Source organism: Lactuca virosa, chromosome 2 (genome assembly GCF_052849685.1).
Source record: "Lactuca virosa cultivar CGN04683 chromosome 2, Lactuca_virosa_CGN04683_v6, whole genome shotgun sequence".
Lineage (NCBI taxonomy): Eukaryota > Viridiplantae > Streptophyta > Magnoliopsida > Asterales > Asteraceae > Lactuca > Lactuca virosa.
In genome coordinates, this window is record NC_136427.1 from 105,879,876 (window position 1) to 105,901,405 (window position 21,530).

At 38.3% G+C, this 21,530-nt stretch overlaps 2 protein-coding genes across 2 annotated transcripts; both read right to left on the reverse strand.

Annotated features, from left to right (window-relative positions):
• Positions 1 to 17,696: 17,696 nt before the first annotated feature.
• LOC145157656 (uncharacterized) lies at positions 17,697 to 18,757 on the reverse strand. Its single transcript, XM_079076666.1, has 3 exons — positions 18,583 to 18,757; positions 18,047 to 18,498; positions 17,697 to 17,879 (listed from the first exon to the last, which is right to left on the reverse strand). The coding sequence occupies exons 1-3, from the start codon at positions 18,755 to 18,757 to the stop codon at positions 17,697 to 17,699; spliced, it is 810 nt and encodes a 269-aa protein (XP_078932792.1).
• Positions 18,758 to 18,832: 75 nt separating this feature from the next.
• Positions 18,833 to 19,645, reverse strand: LOC145157657 (uncharacterized). The gene has a single exon (XM_079076667.1). It carries the CDS (start codon positions 19,643 to 19,645, stop codon positions 18,833 to 18,835), a length of 813 nt encoding a protein of 270 aa, XP_078932793.1.
• Between the last annotated feature and the right edge of the window lie 1,885 nt (positions 19,646 to 21,530).

Sequence of the window (21,530 nt, forward strand, 5' to 3'; positions counted from 1 at the left end):
GCCTTATACTCAAAACCAAAAATTCAAATTCCTTTTAGACCATGGTATGATACAAAGCTTCCACCTTTATGCTTATTTGGTGCTAGATATACATTTTGTGTTTGTAAAATTCCAAAACCATATGAGTGAGCTAACCAACCCATGGACTTGTTTTGGTATAGGAAAGATATTTATGCATGCATGCTTGTCTTTTCCTCATGCATTGAGTTTTGACCTTAAAAGCGGACTCTTAGACTCAGGGTTTGAGATTTTGAGTTATTCCCTTAGGATGGAAGAGTTGGAAACTTTATCCATTGAGTCATTGGAATGATTTATATCTTAAGAACCAAGTCTTGATATGTCATGATTAAGCACTTAATAGAGTAGTTTTCTGCCAGAGCAAACGTGGTGCATACAAGGATGGTCAGTGGCATGGTTATGCGTTGCGATCACGTTTGTTTTGTCTGGTACTTTCCGCAGCAAGGACAAGGTTTCTGGTCATGACGCAGAGGTTGTTTACCATTGACTTTGACCATTGATCTATTGAACACTTTGACTTTTGGTTAAAATAAAAGGTTTTGAGTTATAGACTGAGGCTTGAGTCTCTGTTGGTTTAGGCAATTCATGTAGCTGATTCTTTGAGACATCGAGTAATGGATTCAACTCTTGATTTATGTGAGTCTTCTCACTATATTGTAGGACAATATGTGTCATCAGATTTCTTGTTGTTTTTGTGACTCTTGCGTTAATTTTTTGGGGGAGGCCCGTTTGTATGTTTGTTGGGTGAGGCTCGTTTATATATGTAACGCCCACAACTTTGGGCTAGATAGTTAAGGTATAATAAGCAATAAAACGACATTGTGATAGAATATCATTTTGGATAAAAATTCATAACCAAAGTTTTAGTATATGTGACAAGGATTCCATACATATAAAGAACTTTGAAATCCGACTTCGTATGAAGAAGTTATGCTTCTTCTAAGTTTTACGATTAAACCGACACGACTATGAACGTCGTAGAAACTGAGTTTTAGATAGATTGGTTATTATCCTAAGTAATCTAAACGAAAGTCTTAGTAATAGTAAAACCAAGAGCATGCATATAGAGAACGTTCAAATCTGACTTCGTAAGAGGAATTTATGATTTCTCTAATATTTCAGCGTAACAATGTTAGCACATAAATCGAATTTTGGACCGGTTGATTGTTAGCCAAAGCAAACTAAATGAGACTCAAAGATCTCTTTAATAGGTGCCCGTAGATAAAAAGACAGTCAAGAACGGATGTCATATGAAAAAGATATGAATTTGAAACGGAGTTTAGCAGTCTAAGCCTTCTAAAATAATAAATTAAAAATAACATGAGAATTAGTCGACAAAGTGTAAATGGATGTTGTAAATCTAGTCGATAGCTACGTGTGGATATAAAGAACGTCAAAAACGAAGCTTATATTAAGAAGATACAAAATTTTGAAAATATGAAAAATTCGAGCGCGTGGGGTGTGCGACGCGCACGCTTCTAGAAAGTGCCATGCTGTGCCACTCGTTGAAGCACTCATGTCAATAGGAGAGCGGCCGACCAGAGCCAAGTCGCGGCATGCACCTGGTCTGGGCACGGTGTGCATCCGCTGTTTTCTTCGTATAAATAGTTCAGCCCTCCTATTCTAATCCCACACACTTCTTAGCTCTTTCTCGAGTTTTCACTTCTCCAGTTCGAATATTCTTAGTATTTAGGGTATTTTAGCGAAGCTCTGGGCTCCCTGAGTGCCCGACATTAGTAGCTATCAGGCCAGACTTTTGGGAGTGCAAATTCTGGACTTTTGTTATGAAATATATGTAAGTTAAGCTACATTCAATATTTTTTTGTGTAACTTATATTTATATTCATACTAGTCGTTATGAATTTATAAATAAGATTTATCAGTGATTCCAAGTCATTATACTGATTGATCTACTTACGAGAATGATGTCTAGGATGGATTTAGTGAGGTGTTTAAAGTGAGATTTCCAAATAGTATACACTGTATACCAAACGGACCGTACCTCCGATATGATCCTACCTAGTTGTTCCATACTTGATAGATATTGATGTAGACATTGGGATTAGTAAGTAATCTAGACTATCATTGTTTGTCAAGAATATAAGACAAAGATAGTGACATTCATACCGAGGTCACCTCAAGGGAAGAGTCAAGGTGTTAGGCGGAGCGCTGCCGGATTCTCTAGTCACCCACCTAAGTCAGGTTAGGGCATAGAACCTTTAATGAATTTGATTTAATACAAGCATTAATTAAAGTATTAAATATTTGTAGAGCTTATATGTGAGATATATGCTTATTGCCTAGAATGTGTTAAAAACATATTTAATAATATAGGATATGCGAAGTAGTTATGGTTCCATATATGTTAGTGGATATATATCTATTATTACGTTATATTATTAACAAAAGTATTAATAGAGAGAGATAGAGATAAATGTATATTAATATGTAAAGTACTCAGTGTCAACTAAATACACAAGGGTAGGGTAGTGTTTCCTAAGCAGAGTTGGTATTAGGAGTTGAGCGTTGTAGTTATACCGACAGATAAGATAAGATTTCCAAAGAAGGATTAAGTTTAATTAAGTTGGATATTGCGTATCATCTTCTTAAGAGTACGTCTGAGGTGCGAACGAAAGGTAGAATTCTTACATTTATGATCCGATATTATGTATAGTCATTCATTCTTGATCTGAGAGTATGGATAGTCATTCATTCCTGATATGAGAGTATAGATTAGGTATAGTCATTCATCACTAATCCGAGAGTACGGATAGTCATTCAATCCTGACCCGAGAGTATGGATTAGACATAGTCATTCATCACTGATCCGAGAATATGGATTAGGTATAGTCATTTATCACTGATCCGAAAGTATGGATTAGGTATAATATTTCGAGTATTCCATTTTTTATCTGTTGTCTCTATTGATCTTCATCTATTTCTAAGGAATACCCTAAGCAGAATAGTCAAATTTGTGTTCACATTAATCCTTCTGGATAAATGTCGCAAGGTCGTATAGGATCAAGATGTGAGGATTGATGGGATGGGTAGATTACTTATATGAGATATATTTGTGTTAATGTTAAAAATTGATCTTACAGGTTTTTAAGATATATATATATATATACATATATATATATATATATATATATATATATATATATATATATATATATATATATATATATTAAAACATTATGGGATTGAAAACCCTATGTATCTCACCAGGTTTCCCAACCTGACCCACTTAGTTTCTTTGTATCATAAGTAGCGGTACGGAGGTATATGATGTTTGGACCAGATGAGAGATTCGAGGAAATGTAGGCCATTAGATGTTTCATGGCCAATTATAACTACATTTATGCTTATGTTTCTTGTATCAGTTATGACATCCCAAGTTTTAATAAATCAATGAAAAACATTTCCTCGGAAATACTTTTTATGGGACAAATTCCGCAACATAAAGAATACTTTGTTTTAAAATAAGCATAAATAAAAAGGTCTTTTCTGACAGTGAAAATGGGGATGTCATAGTTGGTATCAAAGCATTAGTTTAAGCAAACTAGGAATATTTTAGGATTTCTAGACGTATACAAAGAATGCTAAACAATGATCATGAGATGCGTGTCCATTAAATTTTAGGTATTGTACCTGAATTAACACTAGCACCAGCTTACTTTAGAATAAGATTCCTAATTTCCTGTTATCTTCAAAATGATTTATATTACAGCATGCCTTAGGTTGCCAAAATGCTTTTACTTAAACGAAAGGTCTATTTCCGACCATAACTTGGGTAAAGAAATCTTATGTGTTCAGGATTATAAACATTTAATTACGTTATTAGAACCGACATATAAAGTTTTGGAGTGATAAGGAGTATTAAGCGTGTAAACATAATTAAAATCTTCCCTATCACAATATACTCGTGATTCCGGTACCCTGAATGATTGTTTTGGTGTACAAAACATCATGATAAGAACACGAAGTGGAATAGGAGACGGTAATGGAAATCGACAACCCGAGCTTGAGCGAGTAATGGGTCGTGCACCAGTCGTCGCACCTGTACTCGAACATATCACAATGTCAGGAGTCAAGCAATGATGCAAGCCATGCTAGACTGACAGATAGAGGAAACAAGGCGACTAATTTGGGAGAATAGGGAAGAACCTACTACACCAGTTGTGTGACCTAAGCTAAACGAGGAACAGTCAGAGGAAGGAAAATATACCTGGAGAGTTAGCCAAGCTGAACCACGAAGGGTTAGGAGTAACTACATTGATGAGGAAATTAAAAAAGATGGATGCCAGTACAAGGGATTCATGGCTTCCAAAAGCCTTTCCTAGTGGAAATTACAGACTGGATCTATGAAAGGGAAATGGTATTTGAAAGTTGTGAATGCAGCAACAGACAAAAGCCTTTCCTTGCATTCAGACAGTTAAAGACCGAGGTGTTGAGCTACTGAACCTATTGAATCATACTATGGCAAAGGGAGAAGCCCTTAATATGTATTGGGAGAACTTCCTTGAGGAGTTAAAAATGCATTACTGCTTCGAAAAAGACCTTCTGGAGATCAACAACGAATTCCAGAATCTAAAGAAAGAAAAAATGAGTGTCAGCGAGTATGCTGCATGTAACGTCCCAAAAGTTATGAGGTAAAAATTTCATTTTTAATTTAATCAAAACATTAATTTATCTTTAAGTCAACACTCAGTATTCTTTTTTTCCAAATATATAAAAGTAATTTATAAGAAAACAGTTATCAGAGTACAATCCCAAAATCATCACAATGCGGAAACATGGGTGGATGAGTTGCGATCAAGCCGGGCCCTTACCTTTCAAACCAGAAGTACCTGAAACCATAACCATAAAAATAGTAAGCACAAAGCTTAGCGAGTTTCCCAAAATACCACATACCATACATAATAAACACATAATGGGCCCCACCCGACATTGAGTCCCGCTTGGTATAAAGATCTGTCAATCATCAGGCCCCGCCTGGCATCGGGCCCCACCCGGTAAACATATAAACATATAATCATACAAACACATGCGATAATCACAAAGACAATAACATATAATACCGTTATCGGGCCCCGCCCAGCATCGAGCCTCGCTCGATATACATACCAACGCATACACATGCAAGAGTGACACATACATCTAGCATCCTAACATAATAAACCATGGGCTGACATTGGTGCCTTCGACCCGCTAAACACAGTGAGGAAAGTCACCTCGAACTGCTGAATCGCTTAGATAAATCCCTACCTGCTGGTCTGACAAATCCTCGTGCTATCAATACCAACAACATCCAGTTATTAACTGAATGCTAAACCATAACCACAAGTATAATATATTGGGCTCACCACCAGGGAAAAAAGACCATTTTACCATTTATCAAGCTTGGCCCAAGGCCAAGACCCAATCCAACTTCTATGAAGGCCCAAATTCTACTTGACAACCCAAGGCCCAAAATATGGCCCAATCTTCCAAATTGGGCCCAAACCCATCATGGGCCAAAAATCCAAAGAAGCCCAACATGCTAGTCCAAGGTCCAACACAAAAGTCTGATGATCCAATAAGGCCCAAACCATGGAAACCCAAACTTTAGCCCGATACCAAAAACACCAAGTCCAAGGTCCATCTGCTGAGTACGCAGGGCGTACTCAGCTCGTACGCTTAGTGTACTCCCTCTGGGGCTAGTACGTGCAGTATACCAGCTGGGTACCCCCAACGTACTCTCCAATGTGCCATCCTTCTCTATTAAGAACTTAATTGGTTAAGCCTTTCCACCAAACTCATAGATCTAATCCCTAAAGGCGACTTATCACATAAAGTTTGAAACTTTACATACATGCATGGCTTAAAGGGGTTTAATAGCTCAAAAAGTGCTTAACAATTGTCTTAATACATGCATGGGTTAAAATACTCCATAAAGCTTGAATTTTTATGAACAAGGGGACCAAAAGAAGTCTAGATCTAACACCAATACTTCTGGAGTGAGTCAAGAAGCTCATCAATCACTCCAAGGACTCAAAATGCATAAAATAACAACAAAACTAGCTCTAGCATCATGGATCATCAAGATGTGAGATTTTTACCTCAAAAATTTTGCAAATGATGAGCTAAACCCGAATCTTCAAGCTCAAGACACTTCTCCAAATGGTCTTCTTCTTCTTCTTCTTCTTCTCCTTCACAAATCACCAACAAACACTGTTTAAGGCTCAAAACTCACAAACACACACTAGGGTTTTGATTTCTGGATAAAGGAAGGTGGAGGCTGGCTAAACATGACCAAATGAGGCTATCATATGGTTTAAATAGGGTGCAAACCATAAAATTAGGGTTTTACTCAAGCTCACGTATGTCATGCGTACTCCATGTACGCCCCGCATACGTGGTTAAGACCTGCGATCCCGAATTGCACCATTACGCCCAACGTACAAGGAGTACGTACAGCGTACTCCAACTTTCCTGAAGTTGAAAAATTTGTCCCCTAGGGACCAATTCTGCAAAACATTAACACCCCCAAGGTCCAAACTGAAAAGTACTTTGAATTGAATGTTATAACTCTCCCCCACTTAAATTAAATTTCTTCTTCGAAATCATTCTTTTCCATCCCCGACACGCCAGACAGCTTGAACAATCCAACCACAACCCAATGCGGACCGAGTAAGAAACCCTGACATACGACAATTTTCCAAAAAAAATGTAACCGAACCCAGCCTTAGCAGGGCTCCCAAATCCCGACGATGAACGGATCCTTACTCAACTTAAATTAACCCTTGAAGAATAACCAGTTCTACTCTGCCCGCAATCTGAAATCTTAAAACTTGTCGAACTCCTCGATAGACAGCCCATACTGAACCACTGCTAGATAAATCCACTTTAGATTCCAAACTGATCATCCCACTTCTGATTGCCTTGATGTTTCTACTGGAAAACAGAATCACCGACCATGCGCTGCTGCCGGAAACTTTTCACTTGATAAAAGGGACTAGATAATCCTTCGAGTAAGAGACTCATCCTGAAGTTAAAGAATCCATGAATATAACGAGCAATAAGAGGCAATCATAGAGTCAAACCTTCTAGTGCTGAACAAGTCACTGATTCCTTAACTGGCGAACCAATACACTACTGCTATATTTATGAAACCCATAACTTGCCTGATCTACACACAAGTAGAACCATTCCAAAGCACAATCACAAGGCCTTTTCTACCATCAAAAATGAAAATATCCTTTTGACCCTGATCCCTTCAGCTAATGCCCCCATCATATAGATTCCTTAATTAATAACTTGCTTAAATAAAGCTCTTGCACACAAACACTAACGATTCCCAACGCGAACCTTGACCCAAAAGCCAACTTGGCCACTCATAACCTGAGATCCAATGACTAGTACTTTGCATTCCCCCGATATCTTCTAATTCACGGCAACCAATCACTAAATCGGGATATGAAAATCCCCAAAACACCGCTGAGACTGCCAGTCTCACACCTAGTCTAGCCACCAGGTTCCTGAGAGTCCAACTGATAAGGCTACCCTAGCCTATGCATCACTCTATCCCATTTACTAACCACATACTCATCCTACTAAATCCATGATCCAATACTTGACCCAACCAGTCTCTACCAGGTCTCACCTGCTCTGCCATAATCGTACGGGCCTCGCCTACGGGTCTCACCCAGTCTATAACATCGAACGGGCCACGCCCACGGGTCTCACCCCATCGAGAGCTACACAGGCCCAACCTCGCCTCAAACCCCAATGGTCCTCCTCCCATAACATAGAGATGCTCTCCGACCTTACTGTACGCCTTGCTTAAGGCACGAGCTGATCCTTCTTTGTACTCAGGACCACCCCAACGATGGTCTACCTCAATCTGGTGAATGTTATGATCCTATCGCATACTTACAACACTCCAATATTATCTGACAATCCAGTGAATGCTACGACCACCCCGTAGTCTTACGACACGTCTATCCCGCCATGGTTACCGCCCATAGTCTTACCACACCTATACCATATCAACCCCAATCATCCTGAGTTGAACCCGCATCCAGCTGAATCCCAATCAGGTGTTCAGGTCATGCTTCGAACCCCAAAGCCTTCATCAAACAAGAATAGGCAGTGAGGCTCTAACACAACTCTTAACCTGGATCCATCCACATGCCTGCTATACACCAGAAAGAAGACGCAAACCAGCTGTTGGAAGTTTCCCGGACTCCCAACTTACACAACTTCAATCCAGATGGCGACTTGAGTCGTCTTCCCTCCCGACTGGGATGTGAAAATCATCCTAGTTTCACACCTGATTCAGCTCCCGGAAAATCTGAACGATTCTCCCCCACTTAAATTTGTCAAAGCTCTCCCACCCCACAAAACATGATAGATTCCCAACCCATCTTACCTCCTTATAATTCGAACCGCCGACGACCTGTGATTATCAATGCTAGCGTTCCATTACTAGCCAATCTCGATGATCACACAACTCATGGAATTCAGATGAATATTCCCCGAAATCTTAGCAAGCTCGATAACCCCGATCGATTTCCATGATACAACACCAAATCCTTAAGTCCTTTATGCTGGTGACAAAGACCATAGAACCTGCTCTGAACTGGTGAATCTTCACTCCAACTTCCCATCCTCAGAAGGATCTCTGAATTCTAACCCTCTTCTACCCTTGCGATAATAAAAATCCCCTGACACTTCCAATGACCAAACAAACTCATGCGGTTTCCACCTTCATCTTCTTGCTACCACGCCTTCCCTAACAACGGTAGAGATTTGGAGCCAAAGGTCTTGCCATAGACGACTGCCGATCCTACCTGAACAAATACTATCACCTCCAAACTTCGAATTCATTGAAGAACTAACCAGCTGATCCAACCATAGACCTTCCAAAAGATACCCCCAAGTTGACCCCATCAAAGAACCAAAACGACAACCGAAAAAACTAAATTCCGCTCAGCTAGATATGACCTACTAATGACTCTTGGCATGTAAAATGACATATAATAAATATAGAGAGCTAAACCAAAGAGAATGCTTACCCAAACCCAAACAAGATTCCAAGGCAATATAAATACTGATAATGATCAAGAAGAAAGCAAAAGACAACATACCCACAATAGCAGCTAATGAAGCCCTAGCCTCCCCTTCCTGCCGAAGCACCTGTGATGGAACCCGAGTTCCCCTAACCACTAATCATGGGCAATTCGCCCTGATATGGCCAGGGTGATGACAACGATGACAAAATTCTACCTCCAGGGTGCATTCATGGCGGAAGTGGCCCTTCCATCCGCACATGTCATATTTAGACTTGGCGCACGCACGCTCAGGTGCTCCTTCATCCTTCGCATAACATCGTGGCCACTCGGGCCTTTAACGCTAGACATGGAAACATCCAACTCCTCAGATGTTGTTAGCCGAGTCAGACCATGAGTCCGCTTCCTCTTCCCTAAATGCCTCTCCAAACCAATCTCCTGATACGGAGTCACCTCGACCACCCCATCAACCGCCTGAATAGCCAAGATCCGACCCTCAAACCTGGCGACCAATCTATTAGTGACACCACCAATGATGTTGGGAAACTCCTCGCGTAAAGCTCTTGAAGCCTCTATGACAATCCAATCATGGGATCGATCTCCTAGAAGGCATGATGCATAACCCACCTCCGATCCCTCACGACAAGAGCTAGCTGTAGGATCCTCCTTCCCAAAGGATTCTAGAGCTCTACAAGCTTTGTGGTCCTAATGGGCCCCCAACTGTCCTACTACAATATCTGTCTGAAAATCCCCAAGACGACCATCCAAGAGTTCCAAAATCCTTTCCTTGAGAAAACCAAATATCACAGGAATCCGATCCAAAATACCGTGAGTAATCTCCGACGAGATGAACTCCCGCATTGGCTCATCGTTCGGATCAGTACCTGCACCTGAGCCTAAACCCGAACCCGAACCTCCTTCTTGAATCAAGAAGGAGGTTCGGGTTCGGGTTTAGGCTCAGGTGCAGGTACTGATCCGAACGATGAGCGGATGCGGGAGTTCATCTCGTCGGAGATTACTCGCGGTATTTTGGAGCGGATTCCTGTGATATTTGGTTTTCTCAAGGCATTACATATCAGGCCAATCCATCATGAAATTCCTGAAATTGTCCCTAGACTTATCCTAGCATGCAAACATTCATATAATATAACATATCATCATGCATGCGTATCTGGGAATCACTTACTTGAGCTCGACTGATTGCATGCATCACACCCTCTTTGCCTTTAGAAAATCCTTTTATAAGCTTATTCTCTTTCTCAAAATCTTTTTAGAAACTCATTTTCTTTCAAAATATTATCAATTCCTCAGTTTGATTTCAGAAATACCTGAGTGTGTGCATGAATCCCTCAAACCAAGGCTCTGATACCAACTTGTAACGTCCCAAAAGTTATGAGGTAAAAATTTCATTTTTAATTTAATCAAAACATTGATTATCTTTAAGTCAACATTCAGTATTCTTTTTTTCCAACTATATAAAAGTAGTTTATAAGAAAACAGTCATCAGATTACAATCCCAAAATCATCATAATGCGAAAACATGGGTGGATGCGCTGCGATCAATCCGGGCCCTTTCCTTTCGAATCGGAAGTACCTGAAACCATAACCATAAAAACCGTAAGAACAAAGCTTAGTGATTTCCCCAAGATACCACATACCATACATAATAAACACATAATGGGCGCCGCTTGACATTGGGCCCCGCTCGGTATATAGATCTGTCAGTCATCAGGCCCCGCCTGGCATCAGGCCCCGCCCGGTAAACATATAAACATATAATCATACAAACACATGCGATAATCATAAAGACAATAACATACAATATAGTTATCGGATGCTGCCCGACATCAAGCCCCGCTCAGTATACATACCAATACATACACATGCAAGAGTCACATAGACATCTAGCATCCTAACATAATAAACCGTGGGCCAACATTGATGCCTTCGACCTGCTAAACACAGTGAGGAAACTCACCTCGAACTGCTAAATCGATATGATAAATCCCTTCCTGCTGGTCCAACAAATCCCCACGCTATCAATACCAGCAACATCCAATTATCAATTGAATTCCAGACCATAACCGCAAGTCTAATCTATTGGGCCCACCACCAGGGCAGAAGACCATTTTACCCTTTATCAAGCTTGGCCCAAGGCCAAGACCCAATCCAACTTCTATGAAGGCCCAAATTCTACTTGACAACCCAAGACCCAAAATATGGCCCAACCCCATCATGGGCCTAAATTCCAAAGAAGCCCAACATGCTAGTCCAAGGTCCAACACATAAGTATGATGATCCAGTAAGGCCCAAACCATGGAAGCCCAAACTTTGGGCCAATACCGAAAACACCAAGTCCAAGGCCCATCTGCTGAGTACGCTTAGCGTACTCCCTCTGGGGCTAGTACGCACAACGTACTAGCTGGTTATGCCCATCATACTCCCCAGTGTGCCATCCTTCTCCATTAAGCACTTAATTGGTCAAGCCTTTCCTCCAAACTCACAGATCTGATCCCTAAAGGTGACTTATCACGTAAAGTTGGCAACTTTACATACATGCATGGCTTAAAGGGGATCATTAGCTCAAAAAGTGCTTAAAAATTGTCTTAATACGTACATGGGTTCAAATACTCCATAAAGCTTTCATTTTTATGAACAAGGGGACCAAAAGAAGTCTAGATCTAATACCAATACTTTGGAGTGATTCAAGAAGCTCATCAATCACTCCAAGGACTCAAAATGCATAAAATAACAACATAACTAGCTCTAGCATCATGGATCATCAAGATGTGAACTTGTTACCTCAAAAAGTTTGCAAATGATTAACCTCGGATCTTCAAGCTCAAGACACTTCTCCAAATGGTCTTCTTCTTCTTCTCCTTCACAAATCAACAACAAACACTCTTTAAGGCTCAAAACCTACAAAAACACACTAGGGTTTCGATTTCTGGACAAAAGAAGGTGGAGGCTAGCGAAACATGAGCAAATGAGGCTATCATAAGGTTTAAATAGGGTGCAAACTCTAAAAATTAGGGTTTCACTCAAGCTCATGTACGCCATGCGTACTCCACGTACGCCCCGTGTAGGTGGTTAACACCCACAACCCAGAATTGCACAAGTACGCCCAATGTATAAAGAGTACGCCCAACGTACTCCAACTTTACTAAAATTGGAAAATCTGGCCCCTAGGGACCAATCTTGGAAAACGTTAACACCCCCAAGGTCCAAACTGAAAAGTATTTTGAATCGGGTGTTACACTGTAGCTTTCATTGAGAAGATGAAGCTAGTTCCTAACTTAGTTCCTATAAAACTTTCCATAGTAAACAAGTTTGCTATTAGACTACTAGCAGATTATGGGCCAACATTGAAGTTAGCAACCACTCTGAAAGCAGACATCTGGTCGGCTAAGAATGTAGAGACCCAGATAAGGGAAAAGGGTCTGGAAAGAGAATAGACAGGAAAGGAAAGGAAGCTTGAGGGTTCTTCATGGATGCAAAGAGGGATGAAACAGATGATGTCTGAGTAAAACAAGAGAAGGAAGCTGCTCTTCCAAAATCAATATATGAAGCAGTCATCCTATATATATATATATATATATATATATATATATATATATATATATATATATATAGTATTACGTAGCCCGAGGAAATAGGCATAATGAAGGGTGAACTTTATTAACACTGTAATCGTTTTTAAGAAATAATATAATCCTTAGTTATGTTACATTATCCGATGTGTTAGGTTGCTTTATTGTTTTCTTATGTGGTGACTTGGAAGAACCACGAGGCATTTCTTGGGACGAGTATGTGTTGGTGTGAAAGGTAGTAGAGGCACATACTACCGGAAGCACTAGACTCACACTTGGATCAAAAAGAGTCACAAGGTTACTAAGGCACTAGTAGTTGAGTTTGTTTTTTTCGTTACCTTTGTTTCGGTAATGAATAAGAAGATGGAACGCTATTCCGACCTTAGTGGTCATATTAAATTGAGTTTGACTAAGATAAAATCTACGAAATAAGTTATTTGGTTCAGAGAACCAATTTTGATATAGCATTCGACTTAAGTCAGGAGATTAAAGGAAAAGACAATCGAAGTGATCAACAAAAGTATGTCAGTCGTCGTTAATACTAAGAAGCTTGTAGTTAGAAGTACTACATGCTATGATATGATTATATCACATTAGAACATGCAGGAAGGTATGTTCCGTGTTGGAGTCTGACTCAAAGAGAACTGAGTCTAGCCATTACATCACGTAATGTAGAGTCATTAGAGAATGATCCTTCGGTCTGTTAGGGTAGTTAGAGTAAAGACCCTATCATGAAACTAAGTCTATTTAAGAAGGATCATGAGCCTCCAGTAAGGATCTAGTTTGTAACTCGAAGGTTATGATTGAAATTGCAACATAGAATGAAGAGCGGGTGCAAGGTTGAGCACCGCCAGCAATCAAGAAGTCCAAGGGTTTGATACTCGTTGGAAAGGCATAGGATTTATGGTTATTACCTACGTTGGAAAGGTAACGTACATAATAATTATACAAGCCTTGTTTTACTGATGATTTCAGGACGTAATCATCCTAAGGGGGAGATAATTATAACGTCTGCAACTTCGGGCTAGACAATTAAGGTATAATAAGCGATAAAACGACATTATGATAGAATATTATTTAAGATAAATAATCTTAACCAAAGTTATAATATATGTGACAAGGATTCCACACATATAAAGAACTTTGAAATCCGATTTGTATGAAAAAGTTATGCTTCTCCGAGGTTTCGTGATTAAACTGACACGGCTATGTACGTCGTAAAAAGTGAGTCTTAGATAGGTTGCTTATTAGCCTAAGTAATATAAATGAAATTCGTAGTAATTATAAAAGCAAGAGCGTGCATATAGATAACGTTCAAAACTGACTTCACGAGATGAAGTTATGATTTTTCTAATATTTCAGCGTAACAGTGTTAGCACAAAAATTGAATTTTAGATCGGTTGATTGTTAGCCAAAACAAACTAAATGAGAGTCGAAGATCTCATTAATAGGAGTCTGTCGATGTAAAGATAGTTGAGAACAGATGACGTATGAAAAAAATATGAATTTTAAACGTAGTTTAGCAGTCTAAGCCTTCTAAAAATAATAAATTAAAAATAAAGAGAGAATTAGCCGACATAGTCTAAAAGAAAGTTTTGGATCCTGTCGATAGCTACGCGTGGATATTATGACATAAAAAATGGAGCTCATATGAGGAAGATACGAATTTTTGAAAATATGAAAAATTTGCACACGGGGTTCACGGTGCACATGCTTCTAGAAGGTGCCACACTGCTCTACCTGCTGAAGAACAAGTGTCATGAGGAGAGTGGCCAACCAGATATAGGGCGCAACGTGACTCCCCTATTTTCGCCCCATAAATAGTACATCCCTCCCATTCCAATCCCTCACACTTCCCAACTGTTTCTCTCGAGTTTTCACTTCTCTAGTTCGAAAATTCTTAGCATTTAGGGTATTTTACCAATGCTATGGGGTCCCTGAGTGCCCAACATTTGTAGCTATCAAGCCAAAGTTCTTCTTGTGGAAATTCTGGACTATTTTCTGGAAGACTCTGTAAGTTAAGCTACACTTAATATTTTTTTTGTGTAACTTATATTTATATTCATACTCGTCGTTATAAATTTATAGATAAGATTTATCAGTGATTCCAAATCATTATATTGATTGATTTACTTTTGGGAATGATGTCCAGGCTGGATTTTAGAGTTGTTTAAAGTGGGATATCCAAAGAGTATAGTCTGTATACCAAACGGACCCTACCTCCGATATGATCCTACCTGGTTGTTCCTTACTTGATACATCTTGATGTAGACATTAGGATTAGTGAGGAATTAGATTATCATTAGTTATTGGGAATATAAGACTAATACTTAGTGAAATTCATACCTAGGTGTGACATCCCCAAATTCACGGTCATTTTAAAAATTTTATATATGTTTATTTAAAAATCAGAGTATTCATTTTAAAGAATAATATTAGGGAATCTGTTCCCAGATCACATGATAAAGATATTATCAAAGCATTTCCAAAGAAATGTATTTTGCTTATATTAAAACTTTGGGATGTCATTGTCAATACAGAAACATAAGCATAAACAGACCTTACATTCATTTACACTAATTATTTATATCTCCTTTAATCTCTCAGTGTAATGTGTCTTCGTATCGATACATGTGATACAAATAAACTGAGTGGGTCAGGTTGGGAAACTTGGTGAGTACATAGGGATTTCAATCGCACAATGTTATATATATATATATATATATATATATATATACATATATATATATATATATATATATATATATATATATATATATATATATATATATATGCTTTAGAACTCACAATATATACAATTTCTCCTCATATAAGCAATTTCTTACCCCACCCCGTCTATCCTCACAACGATACGATCTATACTCTCGGATCTAAAATTAACCTCTTTACCTAATCCATACTCCCGGATCAGGTATGTCTAATCCATGCTCTTAGATTAATAACTATGCCCATTCCATACTCTTAGACTAGGGACTATTAACTATGTCTAATCCATGCTCCCGGATTAATGACAAATAACTATGCCCAATCCATACTCTCAGACTAGGGACGAATGACTATGTCTAATCCATGCTCTCGGATCAATAACAAATGACTATGCCCAATCCATACTCTCGGACTAGGGACAAATGATTATGTCTAATCCATGCTCTCGGATCAACGACAAATGACTATGCCCAATCCATACTTTTGGACTCGGGATAATTGAATATGTCTAATCCATGCTCTCGGATCAATGACAAATCTTAAAGTTCGACCCTCCGTGTATATCGCACCCGTACTCATAAGAATATACTACCCAATATTCATCTTAATTAATTTAGGTTGATTCTGTATCCTAAATTATCATATACTATCAGATATGATCTTAACACGTATTTCAGACAATATCAAATATTTCACACATAATTATATTTAATAATTTAATTAATACTTTTATTAAAATCATGTTTATGAAAGAGACTATGCACTCACTTGTTAAAGTGATGATTCCAAACTCGGGCAACGCTTTGCTTCTAACAATTCTATTTTCCTTTGACGAAACCTAGTATCATTACCACTAGATTTTAGTCTAATATTTATCGCGACTATTTACGAGCGATATTGTTTTATAAGTGTTAAATAATACTTTTCAACTACTATGTACAGACAGGGGCCAAACATGAAACACTGGAGGGCAGGACCATTTTGGCATTATAGCACTTCTGAAATCCAACAACCATATGTGGCCCTTCAAACCAGATTCCCCGTACCGCAAGTAGTTAAAAGATATTATAATAACACTTTGTATATTATATTTTATAATATATATATATATATATATATATATATATATATATATATATATATATATATATTTATATATGAACAAATTACGCGAATGGTCCTTTAGGTTTTGGATTTTTTCCTAATGTAGTCCCTACGATACTTTTTTACCTCAAATAGTACCTACGTACCGTAAGTTGCACGCGTTTGGTCCCCGAGTTGGATTTCCGTCCATTCCAACGTTAAGTTTCCCCGATGTGACTTGCACATGAGGGTATTTATGTCATTTTAGCCTAAAGGACCTTTTCTGAACATATAAATTAACGCATATATTACTTCTTCTTGTTCTTCCTCCCACTTCAACCGATCACTACTAATGTTAGAGAAAGAAAGCTGTGGAAAATGCCGATATGTGCTTGTGGAAATCGTGATCTAGCCATCGTCACTTCCTAGTCAGATCGCAACCCTGGAAGGCGATTTTGGTCTTGTCTTCGTAATGAGAGAAGGTGTGGTTGGATTGGGTGGTTTGATGAGCCCATGTGCCCTAGATCGGTTTAAGTGATACCTGGGTTAATCAGGTCTATGAACAAGCTCCAAGAATCTCTTCAACAAGCTACAATGCAAGCTAGGATGTATAAGTTAATCATTCTCTTCAGTTGGGGTCTTTTTGCAATTCGTTACTTGAAGCATGGTTGAAGTTGCGTCTGAATGTGGTGTCTGAATGCAAGAAGTAGTGTCGTGGTCATAGGGTTAATGTACTAGTGGTCTTATTTTAAGTCTGCAGACCGGAAATTGTAGCATGGTTTATGTAGTGTTTGTGTCTATTTTAAGTTTGACTGTAGGAAATTATGTTTTGGTTAATGTTGTCTTAATGTTATAGTCTTGTGTAATCAAATGGTTTAATTTCAGAACAAGGTTATTGTGTCATGGCTTTGTGTAATCAAATATTATTTGACAAGAACACCAATTCAATATGCATGACCATACACTTTGAATATCACAAATACTACTTGACAAGAACAACAATATAACAAAAATGCTATTGTATATCACAACAACAGTTGACATTGTTTCATAGTTTACCTATGTGTACAATGATTCAAGGTCAACATGCATGACCATACAAAATAAGGAGCCCAAAGTAAGTATTGTTTGGTACATAAGAATAGGTGTTAACATAACCATAAAAGTAAAGTGCAAATTACATCAAAAGAGCAAATGGTTCTCAACAACACCCCCATCCTCACTTCTATCCTCCTGTTTCTTCAGTTCTTTTGTCATTAGGGCCACCTTGACCTTTACAAGTTCTTGAATTATGCCCTTTGTTATTGCACTTTCCACATGTGACAGTGGTCCACCTCTTGGACAGTTTATGCCACTGTGTAGCAGGTTCATCATATGCCCTCTTCCTTTTCTTCTTGGGCCTACCCACCTACAAATGTACATAAGATTAAATTGTTGGTCTTCAGAAACTGCAGTTATATTGATATATGAAGACATACCTGAACAACATGTTTTGGGTGGAAGCAACTTGGTTGCGCATTGTGATTTGGGCCACATCAATCTACCATTTATAGGTTCAATTTTGTGTTTGTATACTTTTGCCCATGTAACTAGCCAGTAGCATGGGTGGACCCAATGCTCCAACACAGGAACATTCTTTGCTCCATGTTTAATCTTGTCCCATATTGCACTTATTGCATATGAGAATAACATGCCTGTAATTTCCCAATGTCTACATGTGCATGTTTTTTCATCCAAATTCACAATAAACTGATCACCCCAATGAGTAGTGACTTGAGTTTTAACCCCATTGAAAATACACCTGTTCTTTTGTGCTTGTCTTTTCATTTGATCAAGAAGACTAGTGGCAGTTGGTGTGAGAGGACCATGACATCTATCAATCTCTCTTTGGACATTGCAAATTCTCTTCATCAAATACTCTCTAATATACTCCAAACAATAAATGATAGGTTTATCCCTACCACCTTGTATTTTTCCATTCAGAACCCCACACAGGTTATTCAACAAGATGTTAGTATGTGCCCTCCCTGTTTAGTCATATAATACCAAATGAGAACAAATCCTAACAATTACAAGTAAATGTTAACATAATTGAAAGATGAAGTGCTAACCTGAGAAATGAGATCTTGCCCAATGAGCTGGAGGAATCTGTATCAGCCAATCATGAGCTTCAACTTTGAATTTCTTTAGCTCTACTAATGCTTTCTCAAAATGCCTTACAGTAGTAGTAGTTGCACATGTCCACACCAAATCTTTGAGCTTTTTATCCTTCCACTGTCTTTTCATATTTTCATAAATATGCCTCAGACAGAACCTATGCTCAGCTTGAGGGAAAAGTTTGGCACATACATGAATGATACCCTATTTAAATATTTCAATACTTAGTTGACTAAATAACAACAATATCAAATTAAATTGAAGTATATGTATCTTCTGACTATCTGAGATGAAAGTGAAGTTTGAATTAGCATAAAGTTCCAGATCATCACCAAGTTGTTCCAAAAACCATGTCCATGAATTTGTGGTTTCATTCTCAACAAGAGCATATGCAAGAGGATATATCCCATTATTGGAATCTACCCCTATAGCATTCAAAATTTGACCAGGATAGGGACCTTTCATGAAACTACCATCCAACCCTATGAAATCCCTTAGATTAGCCTTAAATCCTTCCTTTAATGCTCCTAAACAAATGTAAATTCTCCTAAATGTCCTTGTATCAGAATTTAAATTTGGCTCAGTGTGACAATCGATCTTCACATTAGTACCTAGGTTTCCTTCCATCAACTCTAGTTCATAGTCCCTCAAGATAGCATATTGTTTCTGAAAATCGCCAAAAACATGTTTCTGAGCCAATGCCTTTGCCCGATGTACCTTCATTCTTGACATGTTCATCTCGAATTTTTGGATGAGATCTTCTTGAAGTGCATTGAGTAGAATGGTTGGATTAGTCTCAACTTGCTTCACAATGTTTGTTGAAATGTATTTGTAGTTGCAAGCTTTAATGGTTCTTGATTGCACACACCGATGTTCACTAACTAGGATGTTCACCACCCAGTCATCTGTCTCTTTAGGTCTAGACACTAGTACAACCCAAGGACATTTACCCTCTTTAATATTTACTGTTTTGTCCTTGAATCTAGTCCTTGACTTTGTCCATGGCCCACCACTCATATCTGGGACCACTTCCTTACACCTAGCCCTAATCCTTGTTTTGTCATTTTTTTTTCAAAATGTAAATCCCTTTTGGTTTCTACTGCATGTTTGTTTATATATATTCTTTCACATCTTTCTTTGTTTTAAACTTCTGTCCTAATGTGAAAGCCTTTGGATGAACTACACCCTCAGAACAACTTTTTGCATTTCTTATGTCTCTCAACATCCTCTCTCTGTTGTTATCTTCACCTACAATAGGTGACTCAAACGATTATGGGTCTATGACCTCCAAATCTTCACCTTCAGTAAAGTCAGCACCACTACCACGTGCTTCTTTGGTCGTTTTTTGAACCCACTCAGCATCTTCATCAACATGTATATGAAATTCTTTCATATCAACATCCACATTATCTATAATATTTTCTAAATCCACAAAGAAGTCTTCATCCTCACTCTCATCATTTGTCATATTACCCTCACTCCTACTACCCTCACTCCAAGGACCCTCACTAACACTTTCCTTACTTCCACTGTATTCATCCTCAAAAAACTCAACATCATGTAGATTTTTTCCCCACCATATTCTGCGTCTACATCCCCTATTACCTCATAATCATCCACTGGATCAACATCCCCTTTTGGTTGGTGATCATCCCCTGTGGCAACAACTTTTTTTACCATGGTTATCCTCAAACTGTACCCCCCTAAAGGGATCACTCTCTCGATCAACTGAGTGTTTTTTTGTTGATCACATGTTCATAGGGTACAATCAACTTTGACAAATTAGTGGACTCATTCAAATCCAACTTTTTACAACATGACCCAACTGATTTCCTTTTCATTCTAACCCTATTCATTTGAGGAGAATGATTCCCTTCAACTTCCTCAATACGAGACTTTAATGGGGACTTAAAGTAAGGGACTACTCTAGTATTTCCATGCTCGATGTACAAATTAATTTCCTTATGATTAAGCACATACCTTGCAGCTGAATGACTTCCTGATCGGTGCCAAGGGGTAACAATCAACTATCCAAGTCTGTCTTTAGGATCATGAAATGGTAAAACATTATACCTCCATCATTGTACCCTAAAACTGCCATCATATCATCTAACTCATGGACTGAAAACACATCCATGTCCACAAAATCAAAGTGATCCACAAGCCAATCTATGTATGTCCTTCCAGATACCGTATTTGTGAACGAACCCCCATGATTTATCTTGAATGTGCAGAAGCTTGAAATAGAATCTGATGTGAAAAATTCAAGAATAATAAAATGTTAATGATGGAGGAAAGCAAAATTACATTTCGTCAAAACCTAGCATTACAAGGTATGTACTTATCATATTCTTTACGTAGGTCAGGTGGTTGGGTGTAGCGTGGACGTAAAGACCACAATGTGAGCACAATTTTCCTCGATACACCCTTCAATCAGATGAACTATTTTGTCGTACGACGATAAGAACTCACGATTGAAGAAGATGGGATGATCAAAAGGTTTTCTTGGGGAAAGAGATAGAGTGTAAAGTCAATGTATGAAAATAAACTCCACCACCTTAATGGATATAGCAATTAATTTATATGTTCAGAAAAGGTCCTTTAGGGTAAAATGACATAAATACCCTCACGTGCAAGTCACATGGGGCAGCTTAACGTTGGAATGGACGGACATCCAACTCGGGGACCAAACGCGTGCAACTTATGGTCCGTAGGTACTATTTGAGGGAAAAAAGTACCGTAGGGACTACATTAGGGAAAAATCCAAAACCTAAAGGACCATTTGCGTAATTTGTTCTATATATATATATATATATATATATATATATATATATATATATATATATATATATATATATATATATATATATATATATATATATATATATATATATATATTATA